This window comes from Dipodomys ordii, unplaced genomic scaffold, assembly GCF_000151885.1.
Source record: "Dipodomys ordii isolate 6190 unplaced genomic scaffold, Dord_2.0 Scaffold47, whole genome shotgun sequence".
NCBI lineage: Eukaryota > Metazoa > Chordata > Mammalia > Rodentia > Heteromyidae > Dipodomys > Dipodomys ordii.
Genome location: NW_012267263.1, coordinates 2,194,827 through 2,207,635, shown reverse-complemented (window position 1 = coordinate 2,207,635; position 12,809 = coordinate 2,194,827). Strand labels below are relative to the sequence as shown.

Here is a 12,809-nt window from a genome sequence, read left to right as displayed (position 1 = left end):
GGTCGTGGGGCCTGAACTCTGGGCCTGGGCGCTGTTCCTCAGCTCTTCAGCTCAAGGCTAGCGCTCTACCACTTGAGCCACAGTGCCACTTTTTTTTTTGCTTATGTGGTGCTGAGGAATTGAACCCAGGGCCTCGAGCATGCAAGGCAAGCGCTCTACCACTGAGCCACCTTCCCAGCCCCACCTAGCAAATTTCTTATTGTTTAAACATAAAAAATCCCCACAAAATATGACACATGCCTCAGACATGGGCATATTAGACTCCAGCAAGTCTTATATTTATTTGTGATAGTATTGGGGCTTTAACTCAGGGCCTTCAGTTGTCATTTAGTCTTGTGCCACTTGAGCCACACCTTTACTTCTGGCTTTGTGTTGGTTAATTGGAGGTAAGAGTCTCTAGAATTTGCCAGCCTGGGCTTTCTTCAAACTTGAATCCACAGATCTCAGCCTCCTGAGTAGCTAGGCATGAGCCATTGTGCCGGAGCCTGCCGGCAAGTAAAAGGAATCCTGATTTAGGGGGCGAGGATGAGGAAAAAGAAAAACATAAAACAAAGGAGGGGGTCGGGAGGTCTGCAGCTCAAGACTGCACCACCTTTTATTTTTAACGTTCCCTAATACATACTATTAGAAGTATATATACTCTCTCTCTCTCTCTCTCTCTCTCTCTCTATATATATATATATTAATATATACTATTAGAACCTGCCTGTCTTAGGTTGGGTGGATAGCCTTGTCTGTCTTACCAGTCATCCATCGGAACTTCTTCAGAGCAAAGCCAAAGGCCCTGTCTTAGGTTGGTCAAACTGGCACCCCCTCTTACCCGTCTCTGGCTGCAGTTCCTCTCGGGGGGAATTCATTTATATGGAGCTTGATCTTATGTAGCTGGCTGGCTAAACTCATAAGAGAGTTTTGCAGTGCACGTATGATACAAGGAAGGCATAGAAAAACCATCAGCAAAAGCATTCCCGGGCCAAGCAATGACATTAGCAATCCTTTAACATATCAGGGAAGGGATATAGCATTGAAATTGTTTAAACAGTTTTTTAGCAGATTTTTCCACTTTAGAGTCCAGAAGTAGGGCTTGTTCTAATCTGGATATTTGTCTGTGGAGTTGAAAAAGATCTAAAGGTAGGTTATTATGGTGCCAAATACCATTGAGATGTGCTACAACTTTTTCCCATGAGTAATTTGATTCATTATATATATGAGGGGTAACACAAATAAAATCAAACCTGGCATGACAGCACACTTGCTGTAAAGTTTGCAGAGCACAGACTTGTTCTAAAGATAATACTGACTCATACAATGCTTCTAGTTTTTGTTCTACCTTGTCATCAACCCGGCCTTGAAAGTGTAGAGCCAGTTTAGTATTATGAGCAAGCTGATTAAGATAATGGGCAGTTGTACATTTTGTATTAGGTCCACAGCAGCCTGCCACTGCGGAGGCAGCTAACAAAATAAAGGCCAAAATATCAGCTACAAGTAGCCCAACAAATCGGTGAGGGCGCATTAGTTCTTTCCATTGTCTTAACACCTGAATGCCAGGATCTTCATATCAAGTTTCAGAAATATTTACAGGAAGCATAACAAAAGGTGGTTGTCTAACAATAAGTATGGATTCAGTTATGCTGCTATATGAGCAATTAGTAAAAGAACAATTAGAGCAGGTAACATTAAAATAATTAGCTCCTACAGAAATATTAAATGGTCCATACATAATGGCATAGGGTAGTGATACACAACTCATAATTTTTTTTAAAAAAGGATGAATGGGTCCAGATTATGTTGCTAAATGCAGCCAAGAGCATCCAAACATGATGTTGAGGATGCCCATTCATCCACCACAGTCCAAGATTGTACTTATTAGTAAGATTAGCTCCAGACCAGTCCATTAATTGAGAGTTAGTTCCAGAAATATTGGTAACAAATGGCTGTACATACCTGCACCTTATTGGATGAAGCTCTCCTGTACATTCTACTATTTGTGAAGAATTAATGCAATGGGGTATCATATAGGCTGGAGTAGAATTTGCATAAACTGGGTGCCCAGTTGGCAAAGATGTCATCTGTATATTGCACATTTGATTTTTGTCCGGGATCCAAATTTTATGAGTCATGGATAGCATTATAATACAGCCTGGAATGGAGCCTTTAGAGCTGGTGGTAAAACATAAAGGAGTTCCAATGCCTGAAGCTGAGATATCTCCTATCTTGGTGGGCTGGATGAAGGGATCGGGGGCTGTACTATATGCTGATCTATTGATGTGAATGAGTACTTCAACTCCCTCCCAAGTTGTAGGGTGCACAATCAGGGATCCAGCACGTAGGCCCAATGTGTCAGGCTTTGTGTCATCTGAATGAGCCTCCACAATCCTAACACAATGCTCAGGCAACCAGCGGGATTTATTTTCTTCCTGTGAAAAAACACAAACATGTCCTCAACTCCATGTTAAAACTGGATTGAGCCCGTGCCAATCATCTGTTAAAGGATCCTTCCACTTAACTTGGGCAAAAGCTCTTTGCTCTCTTTTTTCCCCAAAACCGCTGTGCTGCAGAAAGGCCATTACAATCTAAGCTTAAAAAATTCAGTACAAATAAAGCATGAGAAGAATATTAACAGGAGAGAAGGGGTATAATTCCCTCCTTTTAATTTAAAAATTTGGTGTTTTAACAGCCCGTTGCCTTGTTTAACAATTTCTTGTCCTGGAGGATTATAGGGAAGACCTGTAGAGTAAACAATCTGGTAAGATTTACAAAGAGTTTGAAAAGCTTGCCCGACATATCCCGGAACATTATCAGTTTTAATATGTTTAGAAAGTCCCATAGCGGCAAAGTAGTGTAGGGAATGGGCAATACAATATTTGCTAGTCTCCCTGGCAAGAGGAGTAGCCATAATAAAATTAGAGTAGAAAAAAGGGTAACATGGACAAAGCAAAGCCATCCAAAAGATGGAATCAGGCAGGAGTTTAGTCTACTTTTTCTACGGTGGACGTGGTCAGGGTAACTATGTAGATTTCCTCCAGGTGACTGTCAGGCTGTAGCAGCAGCAGCAGCAGGGTCTCTCAGTGGCTCCAGGGGACTGTCACACCTTGTGCTGGGCTGTAAATTTCTACACAGACTGGTTAAGGATACAAGTAATACATAGGCTTGGCAGGCTGTGGCCCCACTAGTTTTTAAGACCATTTAGACAATAGCCCAGGACAATTTACCAAGATGATAACTTTTGTAACTAGATAGTTCTTTTAATAAGGCTGATTTTTTAAGGCAGATATAGAGGGTTCAGGCCTGTACTACTATTTTCCATGCCTTTTTCTTCTGTCTATTTTGCCACATTTTTTTTTATGACCCTGGTCCCTTGTTCTAAAAAGGGGATGATGGGCGAAGATTCATCTTCTGTAACTTCTTCAAGCTGATTCAGGGGTGTTGTCCTACCTAGCCAGAAGCCTATAACCTTAGTCTATTTTACAAAGAGGTTACCAGGTTTAGATGTCATTAAGAACAATATTTTAGCTTTTGACAAATGCATAGACTTTTTCTCCGGCTACAGCAGTGTAGCTTGTTTAGCACTCTGGTTTGTAAAAGCATCTTTAGGAATGTGACCTCTAGTGACCCTAACAGTGCCTAAGTCACCTGTGCAGGCCTTTAGACAGATATTAATAGAAACACACTCTCAGGTTTACAAACTTTTTTCTTGAACAGATAAAGTTCATGTAGCTGGAGTTACTGCCAATTAGGGCTTTTGGCACATACAGGGGTTGGGATTTAAACCATCCCCCATATTTTATAACTTTAGCTTTTTTAGTACTATCACATATTACTAACAAGCTTCTGTCCCTACAAGGTAGATAGTCATGGACATGAGGCATGCTTACAAACTATCTTCCCATGACCTCCTGGCTCTGACCAATTTTTGAAGGGCCATGCACAAATGACTCTAGGATCTGACATTTCTGCCATCCAAGCAGTGGCTTACTGCCTCTGGATGCTCCTCCATTGCTCTTGTCCCAGTAGTGTCTTCTCTGCAATGGAATAAAGGCCTCATTTTCATTTCCCTTAGCTGGTCTCTAGACTTGAATTCGGGGCCTGAGTGCTGTCTTTCAGCTCTACAGCTCAAGGCTAGCACTCTGCCACTTTGAGTTCCAAAGCAACTCTGCTGAGTAGCGGCGACAGTCTCATAGGGACCTTTTTCTGCAGGGGCTGGCTTCGAACCAGTTTGTAGATCAATGAGTCATAAAAGGCCACTTTACTCCAGTTAAAAGCAACAAGGTGGTCAACATAGAAGTAGCTTTTAAGCATGCTCTTACCTGAAACTTATTAAGAGTCAAAGTTACATCTGACAAACTTATAAGAATCCTCTGTGCTTTGCTCTGGGCTTGCTGGAAACTTAAAAAAACCTATGAGAGCAAACTGGAATAGCATTTAAGCAATTATTTTGATAATCTTAATTTTTCCACTTTGAGGCAAATGTTAAGAACAATTTCACTTTTAAACTTTATATCCAGAAATCCATTCCTAATTTTTAAGCCTCTTATTAATCTCTTTTATTATTTTATATTTTAGTTGCATTTAAAAAAATATCCCTTAAAATCTTGAGGCCAAGTGTCACTCATTGTCTCTTGGCTGCTAGTTTTAAAACAGATACACATTAAAACTTTTAAACTCAAATGGCAATTTTTCCTTAATGCAAGAATTACAGTCACCATCACGATACCAAGAAGCTAGACTTAACACTTTTATGACTTTTAAAAACATATCCTAATTGTAGAACATCATTGAAAGCAAGTCATATTATACAAATACATTTTTAACCCTTTTTTTAAGTCCAAGGAGCAGCTTTAGCAATACTAATCAGATCATTACATCACTAATTTTTACCATCATATTTCTAGTGTTTATCTGTAGAGATAAAGGACAGAACAAAGATGCCTCCTATGGAATGGACACACACCTAATCTCACTCTTTAGGGTCAGATGAACTGCGTTTGTGCCAGCTTCTCCTTTTTCACCATGCGTGGACTTCTCCCATGGCCCATCCCACCATGTATGACCAGCTGAACTGCACTTTTGCCTGTTTACCCCTTACCCCTAAAGATAGGTCTTTAAGGTCTTTTGTTGGCTTTTTAAGGTATTTCCTTTTCTTATCTCTTGGTTTTTGAATGAAAATACACAGTTTTAGACAGACAGAACAAGTAATGTCTTTGACAGTGTTAAACAAACTTTTATATTTAAACTTCTAATATTTATCCCCAAATTTTAGCCAAAGGACCTAAATTCCAAACAGCCAATGCATTTTTTAAAATAAATTTGTATTTTTATTTTTTGTGGACATACTGTACAGAGGGGTTACAATTACATGGGCAAGATAATGAGTACAGTTCTTATCAAGCATTGCAGCCTCCTCCTTTGTTTACCCTTCAGCCAATGCATTTTTGTTAAGCCAGATAACTTGATTACAGTGTAAACAGCCTTATGCATTTTAAAATACCAGATTTTTTAATTTGTTAAGTTAAAGAATCCTTAAAAAGTCATTTAAAACAATGTGAAAATTCTTTAAAATTTTTGGTAATGTCCAAACCTCATAACCTTTTGAATTTTAAACTTAAACTCACCCAGTTGTTACAGCATGCTGACAATTCTTATCTTGAACATGTTCACAAACACATACAAAACACACAGAGATCTTGAAATGCGCAAAAATCAAAATCAGTTGTATGTCCATTTAAAACTGGTACCAATTCTAAAACAGAACTAGACAAGACAACAACCAAAGGCTGAGTTGGGGGCTAATGGGCCCCCAGTTTATCCCTACCTCAGAAAACATAGAACAGAAAACACACCGAAGTAAACAAGACAAACAAATGGCCACAAAGACGAAATCAGGTCTCAGTGAATGGGGTGACATCTCACCACCATTCACAAGTGGGACTCAAATCCATTTACCAGGGGACTCAAACCCCCTCTACTCACCTCTGGAGGATTTTTCTTTTAGATTCCTGCAACCATTGACCCAGGGGCCTTCTAAGGTGGAGGAGAACTCCCAGTCATCTTGGGGCAAGGGAAAGAAGTCCCTAGCAGCCATCCCCTCAGTCTGACAGGTTCTCCCCCATACTCAGACCCCCTGGGCCAAGGCCTGAGGCTAAGATCTTGCTGGTGTCACTTGCAGGTGGTCAGTGGCAGTTTCATCCGGTTGCGAGTTCTCCCTGCCGGTCTTCTTAAGTTATTGTTAGATCCTCCAGGTTCTTCACCCCCACCACCCCCCTACTTCTGGATCCAGAGAGGGTGAAGGAGGTGGCAGTGAAGGGTAGAAAGGGGGGTCAGTTTAAAGTGTAAGTAAAAAAGAAGGAGCTAGAGAGAAACAGATATTGAGGGAGTGTTAGCCAGTCTCCTCTAGGCTCTCACATCAGGATGAATCTGAGAGAAGAAACATTCCAAGAATTCCAGAATACATCCACACAAACATTGAGACAAAACACATTTATAGCATGCACATTGTAGACTGTCAGACAGAAAGTACCGCACTACAGACGGGCCCAAATGTCCGTACTAGTGGATTGCTTACCCTTATGGGGATCCGGGGGAGGGTTCCCACCGGCCCAGTTGGCTGTCATATAGGGAATCCGCCAAGACCTCTTGCCAACCCCAATACAGAACCTGCAGGCTACACAGATACCAGACAATTACGAAGCAGCAATGTTTTAACTTACTGGTCATTTGCATCATAGTGTCCCTGAATCCTTTTTTTCCAATTTTTTTGCTAAGTTTCTAAACTAATGGTTCCTTCCTCCAAGAACCAGGGGCATAATTCCTCAACAAAGTGAAAGAGACATTCTAACTGACTCTGTGCAACTTTCACTCCTCCAGCGTGAAGCATGCCCTTGAGAGGCTGCACATAAAGCGTGGGGCTGTTACCTTGCCCCATAATATCTTACTCCTGACTATACTCTCTCCTGCTCTCTATTTCTGGATATCCTCTTACCTTAGCTGGGTCCTCTGCCATGATCCCAGGTTTTCAGGTTCCTGTTCTGGTGCCACTTGCTGGAGCCTGCCGGCAAGGAAAGGGAATCCTGATTTAGGGGGCAAGGATGAGGAAAAAGAAGGACATAAGACAAAGGATGGGGTCGGGAGGTCTGCAGCTCAAGACTGCAGCACCATTTATTTAGAAGTGAAGAGGTTACAATAGCCAGAAAAGCAAGGAAAATTTCAGTAAAAACAGAGTGCAGTAAAAACAAGACAAGGTCAACTGGTAGAAAGTAAAACAAACTCTGCAGACATAGCAAAGCAATCCTGGGCACCTGGTGTTTTTAAGTAAGCCAGTTCCTTGTACTTGCCTTCAAGTGAGCACCAGGGTCAAGATGATCTTTAAACTTTACTGTCCACTCCCAACACCATTGTCTTCTGACTGAGCCTTATTTTACATGAGAGTAAGAGAGAATGAAGTAGATAAGAAGCATTGGTTTCTAGCCACCACTTTTATAAAATATGAAATTTTAGCAAAGAGTCATGGCTGGTGTAAGAAATGCCATCAATCCAGTGGGCTATCCGACCATCATTCCCTTCTCCATAGTCAGCGATATTCTAGCTAGCCTCTTCTCAAGGACATAGGGTCTTTCAGCTCAGGGCTCCACACCCTCCTTCACCACCCCCAGATCTTAGCTTCTTCATCTTGCTGTGGAGAGAACCCACCTATCACCTGGAGACCCCCAGCTCAGGGTTGTGAGGATCCTGAGCTGGGGTCTATCCTCCCACTCACAGTGGTTCACTTTGGGTGTGAAACTGGAGTATGGGCAGGTGCTGAAGCCAGGTGTTTATTTTTCTTTTTATTGCTAATGCTAAAAATAAATTCCATGAGCAAAAGAACAGAAGGTTGACTGCAAGTCACCCATTCACACCCCTCCCATGCCTCTGCCCCAGGGGGAACCTGTAATTAAGAGTTCTTTTTACTCCTTCTAGACATAAACCTGCCTGTGCCTACAGGCAAGTCATAAATGTGTGTGCAAATACCTTATTTATTGATCAGTCATTAAAATGTCCTTGAGCAAGTTCATCCTACTTTGACTCTCTATCCTGGATTTTGAGTGATGCCTACATTCACGTGAGCTCTGTCAGGATGAAAGGAACTCCTGAGCGAGACTGGCTGGGTGTTCTACTGACAGACCACTGCATGGGCCTGCCTGTCCCATAAGGGGAGGGGTAAAAAGTTCCTTGTGGAGCATGGATCTTTGTGCACTTAGGTGAATGTATCTGCTATATACTGTTCTAGAAGGGGCCCGGTAGTGTCAAGAATAAATGGGTTCAAAATTTGGATGAGGTGGCACAAGATGTCACATATGTTCCAAGTGACGATGTCTGACAGCACCTGTTTCTCTACCCACACTGGGTATATTGGCATGTTTCAATTTTTTCCAGTCTGATAGAGAAAATGTTATTGTGAAATAACTAAAGAAATTCATTACTCGTGAACGTTTTGCATGATATGTATTTTTCTATAAATAGCTTATTCACATTGTTGGCTCATTTCTCTATTTTTTCACAGTTTTTTTAATTAATAAAATTTTATCATTATTATTTTTGTGTGTGTGTGTGCTGATACTGGGGCTTAATCTTGGCCTTCCACTCTTGTTTGACCTTTTTTTTTTTTTGCTTATAGAAGGTGCTGTACCACTAGAGTCACACCTCTACTTCCAACTTTTTGCTAGTTAATTGAAGTTAAGGGTCTTGCAGATGTGTCTGCACAGGCTGACTTTGGACCTCAATTCTCAGTATCTTCTGAGTATCTAGGATCTTGGTACCTGGCCTATTTTATTTCTGATGTGATTTTCAGGAATCTTTACCTTAATAGTAAGTTGTATAAAGAGTAATGCTTTATGTCTCTTTTCTATCAATTTTTTTTATTTTTGCTTTGCTTTTGACATGCAGGCTTTCTTTTGGCTATATAGAAAATTGGTTTTTTTATATATTGTAAAATTTAGTGATCTTTTAGACTTTTCTACTCGGTCATCCCCTCACATAGCTTTATACTTTTATTTTTGATGTTGAACACTTGGATACCTTTGAGTTTTATTTTGATAGAAAGAACCAGGTGAAGAGCCAACTTTATCACTGCTTTTTCCCTAGAGAACTAACTAGAGAAACTGCTAGCAGTTCCCTTGTGACTTGGTAAATGAGGCTAGTGAGTGGTCAGCTGTGTCCAGCTGGCCATATCTTCTGCCCTTCCACAATTGCCCAGGCTTCTCTGGCAGACTGGATGAGGATGGCTGCCACCTTGGGAATACACCTGCAGCCCCTTTTGTGGAGCCTGGTGTCTGTATATCTTTGGCACGTGCCTTGCCTGCTGCTTCTGCAGCTTTGGGAACTACTGGTGACCAGATGCTTCCCATCCTAGGTGGTCTACTATGTATTTGCCATCATTGGGATGGAAGTGTTCCATGACAAAGTTCGATTCTTTGGTCCAAATTTCACCACTCCTGATGCCTTGGTGTGTGGAAACCCAGTCCTAAAGGGGTCAGCATTTGCCCAAGACCGGTATTGCAGAAACAACTTCAATGATCTAGCCTCCTCTTTCATCCTGCTGATGGAGCTCACGGTGGTCAACCAGTGGCACGATATCCTTTTTGGGGAGGTGGACTGACTCCTGGGGCTGTCTGCTTGCTGGGTGGGCAGGGCTTGCTGAAAGAAACTTCCAGGAGGATGATTGTGCCTTGGCATCTTTGAGCATTCCTTGAAGGTCTGTATCCTTAGCTTCTCACTCCTGGCCAGTGGCTTTGCCCTTGTGACTCACCAGGCCGCCAAGCTGTATTTCATCTTGTTCCACATCGTGGTCGTCATCCTCATCATTAAGTGAGTTTCCTTCTGCCATCTTGTTCCCATGAGTGTTCTTTAAACTAGCTCCCAGAGTCTTATATATGACAGAACCTCACAAATTGTTAGAAGCCAAAGGAATCTGAGATCCTAGATGGTCTCCCTCTTCTCAGCTCAATTATTGCCCTGGTAGTCCAACCTCTGCCTAAGTTCATCCAATGCTGGGACTCTTTGGAGCCTAAAAGAGTCAGTTCCCATGTTTCTGTGCATTTTTTAACACTTCCATGGCTAGAATGGCCCCTAGGGGATCTTAGAGCCATAGAATCTTCCCCTGTGATGGCCTTCTGGGATTGGCAGTGGCCTGGTGATTGCAGTAGGATGAGAAGCCACTCCTGGTGGATTTCTCTTCATTGAATCCAGGTTTGTCCCTACCCCTTTCTATAGCAGAACTAAATATTTGCAAGGGCCAGTGATATCTTGCCCCTTAGAAGGGCTCTCCTTCCAGCTACAGTCTTTGACTCTAGCTCTCTGTTTCCTTGTGTGACCTGTATTTGAGTCTCTGTGACCACCATGATCATCTCCCATTGGTCTTTCTAGTGGTCAGCCACATCTTTGAGGCTTAAGTCCCCATTCTTGGGGTGATTACCCAGCACAAGTTTCCTCCTTGCAACAGAAGGGCTTGTCTGTGTATTGTCCCAGTATTTTCATAGCATTCATCTTGGAGGCCTTCTTTGTGGCGTATTCATTAGAGAAAAGTGAGATCGAAACGGCCATTGAGAAGAAGATTCAAGAGCTTGGAGTGGGAATCCAAGAGTGAGTAGCCTGTTTTCCTTGTTGACTCTTAGCCATCAGCTCAGGAAGCCATGGAGCATCTGTTTAACCTGGGCCTGCCCCATGTATCCATCCTACATCCCTGGAGTAGGATGTCGTAGTGTGGCCCTGCATGCGGCCAGACAGTGAACCTTTGGAATTGTGGGATGAGGGCTGCTGACCAAGGTCCTGACCGCATTCCTAACCACTCTTTCTCCTTGGAGGGATGACACACATGATGGAGTGCTCACTGACAATATGGATGCAAATGACAGCAGCATTTGTGGAGGTGATGGAGACAGCAGAAGGCAAGGCTTGAAAGGACTATACTGCAGGATTGCATCAAAAAGTAAGCTGTCACCCAATGCCAAGCCAGAACTGACCTTTCTGTAATCCACCTGCTGCTGGCAGCCAGTGAGATGCAGATGTGAATGTAGTCAGAATGTACATGTGGCCTTCAGTGTCTTCAAGGATGAAGACCAGGCCCCTGATTGCCCTCACGCCTTGTGTCTTCCAGTCTTAGCCTCTCCCCCTTCCCACCCAGCCACCACACTTGATGTTTCTTAGCCCCATTGGTCTTTCAGCTCTGGGCTCCCCAAGAGGGCCAGCTTCTCTGTGTGGCCCACTCCTCTGCTTTCCCCAATCTCTGCTCCTTCATAGCTCAGAGACTATTTTGGTACAGTCTGTCTACCTGCAGACTCAAAGCTTCATGTATGCAAGCCATTTTCTAAACTATCTGTGGGGACTAACAATGTACCTTCTCAAGTCCTGAGTTACTTCATTAATTCTCAATGAATTAATGATTGGTTGAATAACCCTCCCCCCACACCCACCAGTCTGATTTCAATTAAGGCTCAGGCCCAGATGCCCTGTGATGAGCTCAGACTGTGTGTGAATATGTAGCCATCAGGACCGGCTGCGTTCCTTCCCAACCTTCCCTCCCTCCCTCATTTGCTTGATAGGAAGGGCTTTCTTGGTCTTCGGGCTGTCAGTGGCTAGGAGACTCTCCACAGTCTCCTTGGGGTAGATGAGCAATGCTTCCTCTCAGACAGGATTAGATCCCAATTCTTAGAGTTGTGTCTTCAGCCCAAGGCCATCCTTGGGGAGAGTCTTGCTCTGCCAGGCTGGGTGATTTTACATGTCTCTTTCTCTCTTCTCCTAGAGTACAGAACTGTGGACGCCTTGCTGCAGAGGATGTTTGAGTCTGAAATTGCTCCCGATGATGAAGGTCCCTCCCTGAATGAGATTTTGAATTTCTCACCCAGTGACATATATCCCAGGAATCCCAATTTTGAAAACAGTGCCTGATGGTGGGCTCTCAGGGAGTCACAACCAGAAACCAAGCTGCATCGCTTTTCCCATATGCCAGCTGGAGATGAGCTGTACAGCCAGCTCCCTCGATGTGTGGATAAGCCTATGAATTGGCTTCACCTGCCTGAGAGGTTGGCCAAGTGGTGTGGGGAGCTGTCTTAGTGTGTCCTGCCTCAGGTCACTCTTAGGTCTGATCATGAAAGTAAATACAAGAAAACTGATATATAAAAGAAGTGCCTGATCTGCCCGTATCTGTGTGTGACATTTCTCCACTGGGTATATAAAAGCTTTTTCATTTATTTTTATATGAGATTTTGCTATTCTATTAAACTAATATTATGTTAAACAAATGAACTTTGAGCATTTGAATATCATAAAGGTGTATGTCCTAGTAAGGTAGCTTTTTAATTCAGTGCTTGTTCAAAATAGGAATGTGAAAATAGGAATGTCACAGTTGGGAGGGGCTGCAGTGTTCTCAGACCTTCTTTAATTTCAAATGTAGCTACCACTACAGTACAATTTTGAGTAAATCACTGTCTAAGAACACTTTTCCTAGCTGGAAATCAAGAATAGTGATATGCTCTTTTAAGAACGTAAGTGAGATTTCTGTTATTTATCTAAGAAAGATAAGTGTTGAAAAACATATAACATGGAATTTACCATGTTGGCCATTTTGAAGTTGGAGTGCAACAGTGATACTCACTCTTAGTCGGATTTATATCACTGTAACAAAATACCTGATGTGAACTATTAAAATAATTTTTTTTGATCCAGGGTTCTCTTGGCTCTGATATTCTGGCTATTGACAAGTGAGCACATCATGATGGAGTGCATGGATGAACAGGTTGCTCATTTGATGTTGATCAGGAAACAAGAGATTAGGGAAGAAA

At 42.5% G+C, this 12,809-nt stretch overlaps 1 protein-coding gene across 1 annotated transcript in view; it reads left to right on the top strand.

Moving 5' to 3' along the window:
- The window catches only part of LOC105988292 (two pore calcium channel protein 2-like), a 58,719-nt gene extending 46,416 nt beyond the window's left edge, over nucleotides 1–12,303 (top strand). Inside the window, 6 exon segments of the mRNA XM_013019867.1 lie at nucleotides 1,579–1,599; nucleotides 9,250–9,602; nucleotides 9,747–9,837; nucleotides 10,498–10,611; nucleotides 10,833–10,957; nucleotides 11,771–12,303. Of these exon segments, the coding sequence (XP_012875321.1) occupies nucleotides 1,579–1,599; nucleotides 9,250–9,602; nucleotides 9,747–9,837; nucleotides 10,498–10,611; nucleotides 10,833–10,957; nucleotides 11,771–11,916 (850 nt within the window). The 3' untranslated portion in view covers nucleotides 11,917–12,303.
- The last annotated feature ends 506 nt before the right edge of the window (nucleotides 12,304–12,809 follow it).